The sequence below is a fragment of the Pogona vitticeps genome, chromosome 13 (assembly GCF_051106095.1).
Source record: "Pogona vitticeps strain Pit_001003342236 chromosome 13, PviZW2.1, whole genome shotgun sequence".
Classification (NCBI taxonomy): Eukaryota; Metazoa; Chordata; class Lepidosauria; order Squamata; family Agamidae; genus Pogona; species Pogona vitticeps.
In genome coordinates, this window is record NC_135795.1 from 10,500,836 (window position 1) to 10,516,924 (window position 16,089).

The window sequence follows — 16,089 nt, forward strand, 5'->3', positions numbered from 1 at the left end:
ATGCCTCAGGGACTGCAGCGATTCTGTTATGCTTTCATTCCTTCCCTTTTGAAAAAAAATTCCCCAAGAGCTGGCTGGCCTCCCCAGACAAAGGACAGTGAGCGATTAACAGCGGAGTGACTTGCCTGAGCTAAATTTGCAGACGCTCAATCAGCATATTCTTTCCCTGGAAGAAACCACTAAAAACATCAGCAACAAAAACCTGAGGGTCTCTCAGGAATAAACTTTTACGACCAGGAAAGCCAGCTGGCTGGCTCCCTTCACGAGTAATTCCAGCCACACACACCATAAACACCCAGTTTTCACCCGATAAGCCTTTGCAGGGTTGCCACAGAAGGACTGGACTCTGTATTATCAAGGTTGAAAGAAGATTGCCCCGTTTACCACCACAAAAGACACTCACCTGCACCAGGGCTTCTTTCATGGCTGTCCAGTTGGAGACCCGCCATGCACATTCCAGCACGAGGTAGGGGTTGATATGGCCCTTTGACTGGCCGTACTCGGTCAGCGCTTCCCACTGGTTTAACTCTTTAGAGCACCTTGGGAAAAGAAAATATAACAGCAACCCCATTGGTTAGGGAAATGCAACTTTAAGTATTTCAGGGGTTTAGGTATTTAGCTATGGAGCCAGAGGTTGGGAGTTCGATTGCCCTCTTTGACAGGGGCAGCACACGATGATCCAGAAGGTCCCTTCCAGCTCTGCCATTCTAAGATTAGTATTATAATATTATTACTGTATTTTTCTGTGTTTAAGACGCCCCATGTATAAGACATCCCCCACTTTTCTAATTCGAACTTAAGAAATCTAAGTGGGGCTTCGCAAGTGTAGGGGGAAAGGGACCAAAGTGCTGCAGGATCGCTTTGATCCCTGCTTTCCCCTCCACTTGTTTTTGTTCTCTCCTCAGATCGCTTTGATCCCTGCTTTCCCCTCATTTGTTTTTGTTCTCTCCTCAACCTACTTCTGTGTATAAGACGACCCTCAATTTTTCGTCTAAAGATTTTAGACAAAAGTATAGTCTTTTACACAGAAAAATACAGTGTTATTCCTTACAGTCAAACACACAAAGGCTGGCTGTTGTAGCCAAATTCTACTTGACACCTTTCACATGATTTAAAAAAACAAACAAACCCTCCCAGCATGCCAGTGTGGAGTAAATTTTGATTTATTTATTTCTTTAAATAGCTTTGGGAAATATAAGACTCTGTAACTTATATATATTAGTCCTGACATGGAAGCATTCACTTACTTTGAAAGGGAAATAGGAAGTTATCTTAAAGCTGTACGCTAAATTTTAAAGCAGCACACAGTCCAGAATGAACAATAAAAGAACAACAGTCTAGTCTGAGAAGGGCTTTTAAATGGATCATTGTGCCTTGTTGCTTTCAAATGTCTTCTTGCCGTTGATTTTTTATTACCATTTTTAGTGTCACATATTGTTTGATTCCTTTTAAATATCTGTAAATGCACTGTGTTTAACTTTCAAATATTGTCTTTTAATGATGTGAGCTGCCTGGGGGTTGGAGGAGAAAGGCACAGTAAAAAAATATTTTAAATACATAAATTATTTGTAAGCTTCCTAGAGTAGTGCTTGGAACTAAATCAGGCAGTATATAAGCAAACTGAAACAAAGTACGAAAGTTTGACTTGAAGCTTTACCAAGCAAAAAGAACGGGATGAGATTTCTTCCTTTACCAGTTTTAATCAGAACTAGAGATGGGTATGAACCACCAGTTTGTGCTCATTCGCTTCTTAGCTGAACAGGTGTACAGCACTTCAAAGCACCGCCTCCTCCTGTGGACATCCACTCAGAGGCATTACTTGGAGGAGGCGAGGTAGAGAAGCCAGGGTTTTGCCTCTGAGGGGCCGCCTGCCAGAGGAGGCGGGGCTGGGAAGAGCCAAACTCCTGTTCAGCTGAGAAATGAGCCACTGTTTCAGCGGTTTGTGCCCATCTCTAATCTGAACTACTGTATTTTTCCATGTATAAGATGCCCCCATGTATAAGACACCCCCCACTTTTCTAACCCAAAATTAAGAAATCTAAGTGGGGCTTAGCAAGTGGAGGGGAAAAGGGATCAAAGCGCTGCAGGATTGCTTTGATCCCTGCTTTCTCCCATGGGGTTTAGCAAAAGGAGGGGGGAAAGGATCAAAGCAATCCCGCAACTGCACGATCATTTTGATCCCTTTCCCCCTTATAGAGCCACAGGATTGCTTTTGATTCTTTGTCCCCTCGTTTTGATAAAACCCATGGGACTTAGCAAGCAGAGGGGAAAGCAGGGATCAAAGTGATCATGCAGTGCTTTGATCCTTGCTTTACTTTTGCTAAGGCTTAGCAAGTGGAGGGGAAAGCAGGGATCAAAGACCTGCAAGAACAATTTGATCCCTGCTTTCCGCTCCACTTGCTTTTGTATTCTCCTCAGATTACTTCCATGTATAAGACGAGCCTCAATTTTAGTCTAAATTTTTTTAGACAAAAGTATAGTCTTATACAAGGAAAATATGTTAATTTTTTTTCTGCTGATGTCTGCTCCCTAACAGCTTGAATCCAGAATCCAGTGGTATCTGAGCCACTGCTTTTTTCTGCCTATGGCTCCGCCCACCACTACAACGTCAACGCAATAACTTCTTCCGAAATTAAATTTAGGATGAAAGAAGGCTCTCCCGCTTTGATTTCGCATCCCCCAAACTTAGGAGTGAACTGAATTAATCCACCTACCGGATCCAGTGGTCCTCCCAGAGCTGATACTCCGGGAAAATGGCTGGAGAAGCGTTACTTCTCTCATGTTCTTTCTTTGCTTTCTCCATTGCTTTTTCATAGGTTTCCTGAGCCTTGAAGAAATGGAAGGACACTTCTTTGGTCACTCGGTCCGACAAAAAGAGACGGGCGCTTAAACAGATGCTTCACCAGTCATTCCACACTTTGGAGCTGGGGATCGGGGGTGGGTAAAATGTGCCCGTGGGAGACATCTGCCCCTGACCACCACAGGTGAAAATGCACGCCCCACTGGCATCCCTCCCCACTGGATTTGCACATCTGGGTACCAGCCAGCCCAGCAACCAGGTATTGGGCTTTCTTGTAATAGTGAACTATTCGTTCACTAACTGCTGTTAGTGAACTAACATGCCTGAAGGCAGGCAGATTGGCCTGGTTATCCCAGTCACACAACACATTTACATCCTTCTGTCAAAATCCCTGTTCTTGTTGCAGTTCTGATTGTTCCACTGACCATGCTGCCCAGAGGATTCTGACACCCATAACTGGAAAAGTAACTTTTTCCAGGCTCTGGACATGCACAGAGCAATGGAGGGGTGTTTGGAGTGAAAAAGCCAGAGCAATGCGGTAGCCCCACAACAAGCTGCTGCTGAAGGCAATAGGAGGAAAGACTGAGAGAACTGGGCATACTTAGTCTTGAGAAAAGAAGACTGAGGGGAGGCAGGACAGCTCTTTTCAAATACAGTGGTGCCCCGCATAGCGAGGTTAATCCATTCCGGATTAACCTTCGCTATGGGGAAACATCGCTAAACGGAACGGAAAAGCCCATTCCAAATGGGCTCAAAACTCACCGTTCTGCGATGTTTCCTCATGTTCCGGTGGCTATTTTGGGTGTTCCGGCGGCCATTTTGGGTGTTCTGGTGGCCATTTTGGAACCGCCGAACAGCTGTCCCCCCATCGCAATGCGATAAAACATCGCTATGCGATCGCATTAGCGATCGCAAAATCCGCATCGCTATGCGGATTCATCGTTAAACAGTGTGCTCGTTATGCGAGGCACCACTGTACTTGAAAGGTAGTTAAATATAGGAGAGGCAGGATCTGCTCTTGATCATCCCAAAGTGCAGGACGCGTAATAATGGGCTCAAGCGACAGGAAAAACTTCTTAACTGTTACAGCAGTATGACAATGGAACTAATTACCTCTGGAGGTGGTGAACGCTCCAACACTGGAGGCATTCAAGAGAAAATTGGACCACCACCTGTCAGATCTGCTTTGATTTGGAGCCCTGCCTTGAGCAGGAAGTTGGACTAGATGGCCTTATCAGCCCCTTCCAACTCCATGATTCTATGGTATAGACAGCCCTGGTTGTTGGAGGTGCGGAGAGCATCTCCCAACAGACAGATCATCTCAAGAAGCCAGGATCTTGTACATCTTCCAAAGAAGAATCGGAAGCAAGAAACAAACCTTCTCAATTTAAAATTATGTTTCTGATGGGCAAAAGGTGACCGTCCGAGCCCAAAACAACTAAGGCGCACATCCCAGAAGGGTTAAAATACCTTCAAGCTTGTTTGGTGCATTCCACTTCAGTGGCAGTTAAGGACCACAACATCATCGGTCAGATTGATATTCAAACATTGCCCGTGTGTGTGTGTGTGCAAAGGCCCCTAAGCTGTAACAAGCTATTTACATTGTTAGGTGCAAACAGTATAGAACACAGCAGAAATAATCCCAGGGGCTTCTGGTGAGCATCTAAGCTTGCAAAAAAGCCTTTAATTAAATTTGAGGATGCCCTGCTCAGATGTCAGCCGGGACCGGGGAACAGGCATCATCAAGGTTACCAGCATCGGACAGAAGAGTGCTTCTTTTCCCAGCGCTCCCCAAATTTATATGCCTCATTTCAGTCTAATATACTACCTGTTCGAAGAAGCCATGCTGCTCGTAAGCTATAGCCGTTGCCGTCTCTGGGAATTTACAACGCTTCTGCCACAAGCCGGCCCACATGTCCTCCTCCTGTAACAAGGCGTACAGCTCGGCCAGCGAATCGAGAATTTCCTGCGCAGGAGGAGGAGGAATGGCAGAAATAGAACACAATGTGATATTCCAGCGGCACAAAACCTCCCGGGAACAGCAAAGGACGAAAATCGGCAACAAACATTTCATGCAGTAAGGCGGCAATGTGGAAAGGTCAGAACTAGCCGGCTGGAAAGCTCCATGGTTTAGGTCTCTGGCTGCAAGAGCCAGAGGTTGGGAGTTTGAATCCCGACAGAAGAGCCAACCGGTGTAGCCTTGGGCCAGCTGCACCGTCCCAAGGTTGCCCCCTAGAGGAAGGGAATGGGAAACCACTTTTGAGTATTCTCTACCTGGAAAACCCTGAAAACGGTCACAGTAAGTCAGAACTGACTTATCAACATATTATTATTATTATTAGGATTATTTTGGGGGGCAGTTTGCCCAAGCTTGTGGGCCAGGATCTAACCATGTATTTCCACTGGACTGCACTGATTCTTGTACAGCAGTCTGTTTTGCCCTCTTCCACACCTTGCAAGCCCTACTCTGGAGGGCTGGGAAGCCTTTTGGAGCAGGCTTTAGGGGCCATGGAGGGAGGCTGCTGGAAACGAGGAGCTGCCACCTGCAATTCCACAAACAATGGATTTTAAAGGACGCTACTGGATTTTGGCCTGTCTTCTGGAGGTGACGTCCCGGAGCCTGCGTGGCAAGACCTTCCACAAGGGAATTCCTTACGGAATTCCTGGAACAACAATAAATAGCTTTTATTTACAGTCATACCAACCAAAGAATAAAGATTTTTTTTTAAAGGAACAAATTATGGAGGCAGGGCAGAAAAAATGAAACAATGATAGTTCTTTGGGGAAAACGATGAAAACTGAGTCCTATTCACCACTTCTGAATTAAATTTTAAAAACTAATGATCGGTTAACTTGGTTATACACCATCCGACGACATTTAGAAACTGTGGCATTTGTTCAGAAATAAAAACATTGGCTCAGACCCAAACAACTAATAATAAAATCTCCTGGGCTCCAACTGGAGATCATTTTTTATTTTAGAAGAGAGCAAAGTCTAAAATTCAACCTTTATCGGAGCACTAACATATATATCTGAAAAAGCAAGCCTTCAAATCGTGTGGGACTATTCATCAGGATGGCACCGCAAAGCTGGAGTTTGGAAGAGAAACAGAAAAAAATCTAAACAAAAAATAAATTTTTAAAAAAATAATCCCATCTAGACAATGAAGCTCCAGCCTCTCTCTCAACATATAAAGAAATGTTAATCACCCAATAAACTTTCCATTATTGTTTTGCTTTTTTGGAACTATATGGCTTCCTCAGAGCAAATGCACTCAAAGGGTGGTGAGTTACACATTGCCTCGTCCCCCAATAAAAACTGTGACAGACAATGCTTAAGAGATAGTTTATACCTCCAAAAAACTGTGGGAGTAATAACTTAGCTGCGTGCAAAACCTTTTGTAAATCTGCCCTCCACAGCTTTCCGAAAGGAGACAGTTCTACTGTACCAAAGAAATCACATTTCTCGATTTAGAAACAACCAAGAATCTTAAGAGACAGACAGCTATCAGAAACAGAATGGGGCATTAGAGTGACCTACAGCTGTACCAGCCTTTCCCACATGGGTGCTCTCAAGACTGGTCAGCCTACAACTTCGACCCTAACTGGGGAGGCTGAGCGACACTACAGTGCTGCCTCACTTGACGAGGATAATCTGTGCCGTTGAAATCGCTGTTAAGCGAAATCCTCATCAAGCGAAATTAAAAAGCCCATTAGAATGCATTAGAAACTGGCTAATACGTTCTAATGGACGAAATACCTCATCGTAAAGCGAAGATCCTCCATAGGGCGGCCATTTTCCAGTGCCTGTCTTGCGAAAAATGCCTCCTAAAAACAGCGGGGAGGGGAATTTTGAGAGCCAACGGCTATTTTGAAAACCGCCAATCAGCTGTTGAAAAAACATCATTTAGCGAAAAATCGGTTCCCGAAGCAGGGAACCGATCATCGCTAAGCAAAAAAACCCCATTCAAACATCGCAAAAACATCATTGTGAAGAGGATTCATCGTTAAAAGGGGTAATCGTCAAGCGGGGCATGACTGTACTGTCATTCATAAACTTCACAAGAACCTGATTTCATTAAGGCTTACAAACAGACCAAACTCGTCCAATACGTCTAGTCAGCAGACACTTTGGTGGGATCGTTGTACCCAAAAGGCATTAGAGGCTGACATGCCAGGGCCCACCTCCACAGTATATTGACAGGGTGGCGTAGGAGGCATGCAGGAAGAGAAGAGGAAACAACACTGGAGGCTCATACAAGTCCCACATTATCACAGCTCTCTATTATTGGTGCATCCAACCCATGGCTTGTCTTCTGCTTACTAGACAGGCGCCTAACTAGCCCCAAGTAGAACAGACTCATTGAATCAATGAGATTTATGTAAGCACTGACATATCAGCAGCTCATTCTGTGCCCAGGACTCAACTGTGATTTACTACATGGGGGTCACCAACTGAAACATGGGGAAGCTGCTGTTTTGAGAGAGAGAGGCCCATTGCTCACGGGTCATGTGCCCCCATCATGTGACTTAACAAGCAACAGGCATTCTCTATGAACAGCTGCTTGCTGTTGTGACTGACAACCCATGCACAATTGTTGTTGTTCAGTCCTTTAGTCGCGTCCGACTCTTCGTGACCCCATGGACCAGAGCACGCCAGGCCCTCCTGTCTTCCACTGCCTCCTGGAGTTGGGTCAAATTCAGGTTGGTTGTTTCGATGACCCTGTCCAACCATGCACAATAAGTATCAGTAAAATTCTGGGATATTCGCAAGTCTTTGGTACAAAGTCCCTTTTTTCCCCAGAAAAAAAGGGAGGGGTGGGTGGGTTCCGAGTCACGAGTCAAGTGCGAGCTACGGGGGGGGGGGGATCGAGTCAAGTCACCGCTGTGACTTAAATCCAACTTGACAGCGAGTCCCAAACTTAGTAAGATTACATCCAATGGACTTAAAATTAAGTTGGAACTAGCCACTGGATTTAGGCCACAGCTGGCAGGGAAAGAGCATCTTTTCATCCAAAGCACAGAGAAAATTGAAATCACTTTCTTTTCGTCTCCCTGTTTCTCCACCATAGAATGATGGGAGTTACTATTAATACAACAGTCTGTACAGATCTGAGCTGGAAACAGGACCCAAGAAAGAAAAAGCAACTGTGCATACATGCATTATTTGCTCAGCAGGTTTATTTATATTTTTAAAAAGAAAGCGACGGTGCCTAATGCAAGCCTTGCGCCCTACCTGCTGCGGAGGAGTTATGCTTTCCTGCTCATAAAACTCTGTGGTCTGTTTGGGCTTAATCTGAAGGCTGAGACCTTTCTCGAAGGCTTGGTGCTCCAGCATCAGCGTCGAGCGGAACCAGAGATTGTGAGTTTTCCCCAGGTATTTGAGCACGCAGGGCCGGATGGGGATGGGGGGGACGCACTGGGACATGGCTTCCACAAAGCAGTTGAGCGCGCTCGGCTGGCAGTCGCGCTGCACCTGGTGGCTCCCGCTGCACAAGAAAGGGCTGATCTCCCCTGCTAGAGCCTGGAAGGGGTGGAGGGGAGAGGAAAAAGACCATCACGCAAAGGCTAAAAGCTTAGGAATCCACGCAACTCCATCGCGACTCTGTTAATGCATGCAGTCAACTCCAGCGCTCTCGAAGAGCAAGGACGTGGAACACTCATACTTCCTGTCTTCAAAATACCCAACCTGGCAGGCTCATTTAATAGACCCTGAAGCTTCTTCTCTCCACCGAGAACTGGCAGGTGGCTATGGTCAAGGGTAGGTGAAAGGAACGTTGGGATCAGGTCGGTTGAAGAATACAACAAGGCGGTGGCTCATTAATTCCAGAAAGTGGGGAGCTACCCTACACAGCCATAGAACCTCCTGCATGACTCCTCTGCAATGAGTTTGTTGCCTCTGCATGAGTTTGTTGCCTATCAGACTCCGTGTGTGTCTGTACAAAAGTGAGTGAGCAAATAAGTGTGCATTTGTGTCACGGCTCCACCCAGCATTCTTTTTTCCTCTCTTCTGTCCCGCCATCGACCCCAATGGCCACCATCTGCCACCAGGACCACACAGTCTTGTCTGATCTTAGGAAAAGACCCAATTCATTTCCAGAAGTTTGGGAGGGAACATTTCGGTTCCTCGAAGTCCGATTCTGAACTACAGTGGACCCTTGACTTACAGACGGCTTGACTTACAGACTTTTTGAGTTACAGACTTCTCTGGCCGCAAAATTTAGGTTTGACTTGCAGACTGAGATTTGACTTACAGACCAGAAAAAAACCAAAATGGAACAAAAACGGCCTGTTACGGGATTAATCGGTTTTCAATGCACTGTAGGTCAATGGAGACTTGACTTACAGACTTTTTGACTTAAGAACCGCCTTCCAATACGGATTAAGTTCTCAAGTCAAGACCCCACTGTATGTGTAGGGAAAGCGCTCCTTCCTCCTCTAGTCTCACATTGTGGAGGACCGACCGTCAACTGCAAAGAGCCTGATCATCGTTTGGAGACAACACACATGCCTTGTTTGGATGCAGCAACCTTATTAAAACCAGAAGCAGCTACTTGAATCCTGAGTGTGTGAGGGAAGAAGGAGAGTAAGCCAAAGGAAAATTATTCCTAAGCTCAGATAGGGTTGCAACGTTTAAATTATTTTTATGGAAGATTGAATGGTTCTTCCTAGAGGATTCATGATGCAGAATCCTTAACGTACTTAACATAACCTAATAATGGAGTGGGTGTTTCTTCCAGAAGTAATGTTTTAACTGAATCTGCCAATTCAGACCATTGCACAGACTCAAGAGCTAAATGAACGCCATCAACCCACAGTTCTTGAAGTGACTGTTCTGATATACTGTCTCTTTCTAAGGAAGTTTGAACCATCTCCTTTTCTCTGAAGTTTAAAGGATATTCTTTCTGCAAATCATTAATACACAGAGTAAGGGGCTATAAAAGATTTGTGCTTCAAAATTAAGGCAGTGAAATGTTTCTGAAATTCACATTACTGTTCCACATCCCCCCTCCAACCAGTTTAGTTTTTTAAAAATTGCACTCACATGTTGCTGTCTATCCGACAAGATTTTCCACAATCTGGAGAACAGCTGGATCCAGGTTTTCTCAGCTAAGGGCGTGGAAATGTGACACAGCTGGACAAACGCACTCAGCAACGCACCAGTCTTCAAATAAAATAACCCAAGTTAGTGCAATGAACAACAAACGGTCTCCTTTATCACTAAAACCGCTATTCAAGTCACAGAAACTTAAGCAGTGATCCCCATCTCACATTTAGCGATACAACTTATGGACCTACACAGCACGTTTAAAGAAATATAACTAATGTGATCTATCTTTTTCCTAATGCGAGCTATCTTTTAACCTCTCTCAGGAAGACATCAAGCCTCAAAGTCTGATGGGTTTAGGGGTTCAATAAAAACCAGTCTTTTTACTTTAGCTCTCTCTACTTATGAAGAGTCTGGACCTCTCGCATACTGGCATGATTGTGTTTTTAATGGAAGTGCGCACCATTTCTCTATGTCTATTTCTTTAAAAGGTTCATAGATCACACCACTCAGGGCCGTTTGTGCGTATAAGAACAAAGGATCAATAAAATCACAACTTTTATGGTAAATATAAACACGCCAACAGAAAAGATACCCACGTTTTAAAGTATTAAGATGGTAAGAGGCAGCAGTAAAGCTTAAATAGTAGAACTAAAACCCAAGATTCTTTTCGCATTTATGGACAACAAGCTTCAACTGCAGAAGCGAAAACTATGATCTAACATTTTTGTTGCTTTAAACCTCTGAGAAGTAGTGCCAAAAAATAAAAGGACAATCATAACAATAACTACAATAACATATAAATAAAACAATACAAATAATAGTACAGAAGGACCCCCCATATCAGTGAGGGATCCCCCCTGCAGATGCTGTAAAAGGCAGATTATAGTGAACACTATTATAAGAGCAAATGCTATACATAGCACAATCTCTGGCTTGCTCTTATGGCCAGTTCTCGTAATTTCATCATTAAAAATATACTTTGGGGGGATTATTATTGTAATATTTTTAATATTTTCAGACCGCAGATAAAGCAATCAGCAGATACTGGTCCCGCCGATAAGGGAGTCCTACTGTAGCTGAAGTCACCGTCACCTAAAAGTGAGGCATCAACAAACTAACCTTCACTTCTCGCAGAGAATCAAGGAATTTATCATGGCGGTTGGTCAGCATGTGCAGCTGGTTTCCAATGTCCTTTTCAGAAAGATCTTTGGTTTTAGGGGTGCTCGTCTGATCCCCCGGAGCCAGCTCAATGTCTATCTCCACATCCTGGAAAAAAAAATTTTAAGGGAGGAGAAATTGGGCGGGGAGAGAAAGGAGACGTTTTTGCCGTTATTCACCAGGTACCCAAAATGTCCCGATGGGGAATCAAGGTGTCAGTTTTTTTAATGCTAACTGCTGCTGGACACCATTTTCCAGGCATGCCAATGGAGGGTAAAAGTCAAGTTTCACTTGACATTTAGTCCAGTCGTGTCCGACTCTAGGGTGCGGTACTCATCCCTGTTTCCAAGCCGTAGAGCCAGCGTTTGTCTGTAGACAATTTCCGTGGTCACGTGGCCAGCGCGACTAGACACGGAACGCCGTTACTGTCCCACCGAGGTGGTACCTATTTATCTACTCGCATTTGCATGCTTTCAAACTGCTAGGTTGGCAGGAGCTGGGACAAGCGACGGGAGCTCACTCTGTCGCATAGATTCGATCTTATGACTGCTGGTCTTCTGACCCTGCAGCACAGGCTTCTGCGGTTTAACCCGCAGCACCACCACGTCCCTAAGGATGCCAATGGAAGGTCGCAAGAAAGATTAGGGAGTGAGTGAGTGAGGAGCTGTCACCGTGCTCGCTCTGTCTATGTGAGCCACACAACGATTCTGTCTTGCATTTTTTTGAGCTGTAGGTTTTGCTGGTGCATGGCGAGCTATGAAGCAACCTTTCAAGGAACATTGGTGAGCCTTCAGTTCACAAAGGCCGGCAAGGAGGGGGCACTGCCGTCTTCTCAAGGGGCCCACGTGGAAGACAACAGTTTTGTCCAAGATGCCTCACAGGGTCTCGGTTCATGCTTTAATCTCATTATTTCTGAAGAAGTTTCCCAGGGAAAGGTTAGAAGATTGGAAACCCCTGCCCAAGTCTTGGGGAGAGAGGGTTGTAGTGAAAACAAAAGAAAGAATGGAGATAGTATTTTAAGATCTTGTTTTGGGAAGGGCCGCCAGTGAAATAGCAAACCTCCGGGCTCCGGAGGCATGAGATTCAAACATGGGCACTTCTCTTCGATGGGCATTTCCAACGGTTCAGTGGTTTAGGTTTCTGGCTGTGGAGCCAGAGGTTGGGAGTTCGATACTCCACTATGCTTCTTGACAGAGGCTGGACTCAATGATTCAGAGGGTCCCCTCCAGCTAGGCAATTCTAAGATTATTATTATTATCTCACATTTTGTAGCTGTGTTGACTACAAGTTAGGGACCAATGAAAATCTGGGGAGTCTGGATTGGAAGCTACTGGTCAAAGGCAGTAAAGCCTGATGCTACTGGAATACAACTCCTATCATCTGGGACCACTAGCTATGCCGGGGGGGGGGATAATGGACACTGTAGAAAAACAGTATCTGATGCTGAGATACTAATATGTAGATTTGATTTTTTGCTCTCAGTGCAAGAGGACCTCGATTCAGTTTTCAGAGAAAACTCTACACACTGGCAAACAGCTCATGTCTTTTCAGGGTTTGAGTGTGTCAGCTCAGCTGGCCGGGGGTCTGCCTGGCAAACAGAAAGCTCTTTCACTCTTTAATCCACAGCTAAAAGGATTCAATCACTGGGACTGGGAAAGATCTCTGCCTAAGATTTCCAGGAATTATCAAAGCAGGTAATAGAGAGCAAAGCAAGCCTCAGCCTAAGGCTAACCTGTGTAGCCTGGCATGCCACATTTCATCATGCAGGGTGGGAGAGGGGGTTTATATTGCTATCCAAGAAAGGAGTTACCTCTTCCTTCGATTCACTGTTTTCTCTCTCTCTTGGCTCTTGCTTGACGTGCGTCACCATCGCAAAGGCCGCCCTATCGTGACTGTCTGCCAGGTTGATCACGTTCGTGATGGACGGGAGCATGGCACCTTGGCAGCTGGTCCCAATCGTCGTGTTCCTCTCGCATACAGCCAAAAGGAGCTAAGGGCGTTTAAGAAGACGGTTTTCATCGCAAGTTCTCCTAATTTCAGCTTGAATAATTACTGCACGCCTGGTTTTACTACTGTGTGTAAATGGCTTTTTGTGCAGATGTGCGGCTGAACATCTCTCGTGATGGCTTGAGGAGTGACACAGGGCTGTGAGATCCTTCTCGTCTCCCCCAGCACACATCCCCTCCCTTATCTTACTTTGTTGGTTTTAAATGGGACGCCTAGAGCAATGCTGAACTTGCATCTTACAACGAAGGCACACCAAGCCCAACCTAAGGATCAGTCTGGTCATGAAAGAGAGGACAGAATACAGTGGTGCCCCGCACAGCGACGATAATCCGTTCTGGAAAAATCGTCGCTATGTGGAATCGTCGCTATACGAAACAAAAAAGCCCATAGGAATGCATTAAAACATGTTTAATGTGTTCCTATGGGCAAAAAACTCACCATACAGCGAAAATACTCCATACGACCGCCATTTTCACTGCCCGGTAAGTGAGGAATCGGCATGAAAACACAGCGGGTGGCCATTTTTTTTACCCAGCGGCCATTTTGGAACCACCGATCAGCTGTTCTAAAACCATCGCAAAGCGATTTTTCCCTATTTAAAACATTGCAATGCGATCGCTTTTGCGATCGCAAAAACTTAATCACTACGCGGATTCGTCGTTAAACAAAGCGCTTGTTATGCAGGGCGCCACTGTATGTGCTTGACAGTGTTCAAGGAACTCACAAGCCTGGAAGCCCACAGACCTGAATCAAGCTAATGTCAACATGGAGAAAATGGTGCTGGCAAACCCCTGGAAGGTCTTTACTACATTCACCATGGGGTTCTACTATCCCTAAGACTGGGTTTTGAATACCTAGCCAGGTCGTTCAACATCTGGATGAGAGAACTTTAGGGCCCCCAGATGTTCAATCCCTAGACGTCCCAGCCATCATTTCAGATGAGGAGGAGTTACAGTCCAAAACACCAGAAAGTCACCATCCCCTGATCTCTGCCCTGCACAAATCCAGCTGCAGCATGGTGACCTTCCTCATCTTTGAAAATAGCCACTTCTGTTTTGGTTGGGAAAGTGTGAAATGTCCAGGCATTGAATAAAAGAAGCTCGGGTTGCGCACATGAGTCTCCCCTGCCTTCTTCCTGACACGGCACTCAGCACAGTCTGGGCAGCCTTCACTTTGTCTGTGAACTAACCAGAGTTTGCCATGTCACCCAAACTCAAGGGATGACAGCTAGGTCAAGCTGCCATTAAAAAGAGGGTCACCGCCATAAACCATGGCTTGGTTTCTGCCGGTCTGAACTAGCATCTGATTCCTAATTTGAAATGAACTAGAAATCACAGCGAACTCTGTCTAGTCTTAAAAGGGAAGTGGATGCTTCCGTTCTCTCCTTCAAAGCTATAGTGAAAAAGGCATGCTCTGTTCATACAGCGGGGTGGGTGGGGGAGATCTCAGATTCAACATCCCCATCTATTCCTTGGGGTGGGGGATCTGAGGCTCTCCAGATCACTTCCCCGCAACGCCAACCTTTGTGGGTTTGCCACTTCCTAGCCAACCTTTAGCCCCTTATTTGAAACAGCATCTCCTATGTTTGCCACTGGCCAGTGGGAGCTTTGCCCTACAATATGCTAGGAACCAGGCCTTTTCAGTGGTGGCCACAACACTCATCCTCGCTCGTGGATATTCTCCAACCTCCTGGCTTTCAGGAAAGTGGGTTAAATTTGAGCTCTTTCAAGAGGCTTTTGGAAACATCCTGCCTCTGTGAGAAATATATCAACCCACGACGTGTAAATTTTATCTGGCTTAGCTCCTGACCTATGGAGGTTTCTGTTAATATTAGATCTTCTCCTTGGTCGGGTGGGTGGGTGGGGACTTTGAATTGTTGTACACCAACAATCTTCAACAATCAATCAATCAATCAATCAATCAATCAATCAATCAATCAATCAATCAATCAATCAATCAATGTACCTACCTACCTACCTACCCTACCCCACCCCTTTTACCTTTGGTTAGTCCTATAACAGGAAGGTGTACCTCCCCCAAGATTTCAGTGAAACCGAATTTGGCTTTTGGCGAACCCCCCCCCTCCACATTTGCCCACCCTCAACACAACATATTTGAAAAGGCCTTTTACAGAATAGGAAGAATTCTTTCCAGGAATTCTAATATGTTTCCAGACCACTACCAGCCATTTCTCTCTTCTCCTTTCCAACCTAAAATACACAGTTTTAAGAATTACAGTTTCTAAAAAAGCCATTCATCTCTTGAAAGGAAAAGTTTCAGAAGTAGAATGTTTTTATAGATCTGGCTCAACCCCCTTCAGGGCTTTGTGTACCGATTCTTTGGCGAGGTAGGGGGTAGCCGGCGACATAAAAGTAATTGCTTCTCATTCCGTTTCCTTGTTTAGTGCTTAAGTGATTGTTTAGTATTCACACAGCAAGCACTTACGTTATGTATTGCCTGCACGTTATTTTATCTTCAATCAGGAAGTGCTTTGTATTCCTGTAAGCTTTAACCTTCCGCCTTATTAACTTGATTTATCCTTCACTGTTCAACACAGATGCCTGTGTTACAGTGAATCCATGAAAGGCAGGGGGGTTGTCAAAGAAAAATCAAAACGAAAGGCATGTTGTGCGTATAGTATCCAAGATTCATCAACAATAACTCTGACTGGCTAGTAACTGCCCACTTTAAGTGGCCTGTCTATTTGTGTACAGGTACCAAATGCATTCTGAATGGTCAACATTTACTAGAATGTACAGTCATGCCCGCTTAACGATTACCGTGCATTGTGATGAATCCGCTTCACAACAATGTTTGTGCGATCGCAACTGCGACCGCAAAACGATGTTTTAAATGGGGTTTTTTCGCTTTGCGAAGATCGGTTCCCTGCTTCAGGAACCGATTCTTCGCATTATGACAATCAAAACAGCTGATCATTGGGTTTTCAAAATGGCCACCAGGTGCTCAAAATGGCTCCCCGCTGTGCTTAGGGACGGATTCCTCGCTATACAGGCACTGAAAATGGTCACCTTATGGAGAATCTTCACTGGACAATGAGTTTTTAGCCCATTGG

The 16,089-nt window shown here is 45.1% G+C and overlaps 1 protein-coding gene across 1 annotated transcript in view; it reads right to left on the reverse strand.

The window, feature by feature from the left end:
* TRRAP (transformation/transcription domain associated protein) overlaps positions 1 to 16,089 on the reverse strand; it is a 190,027-nt gene that overhangs the window by 68,986 nt on the left and 104,952 nt on the right. The window contains 7 exon segments of the mRNA XM_072982772.2: positions 404 to 539; positions 2,715 to 2,827; positions 4,629 to 4,766; positions 8,037 to 8,324; positions 9,846 to 9,965; positions 10,971 to 11,117; positions 12,820 to 12,999. Of these exon segments, the coding sequence (XP_072838873.2) occupies positions 404 to 539; positions 2,715 to 2,827; positions 4,629 to 4,766; positions 8,037 to 8,324; positions 9,846 to 9,965; positions 10,971 to 11,117; positions 12,820 to 12,999 (1,122 nt within the window).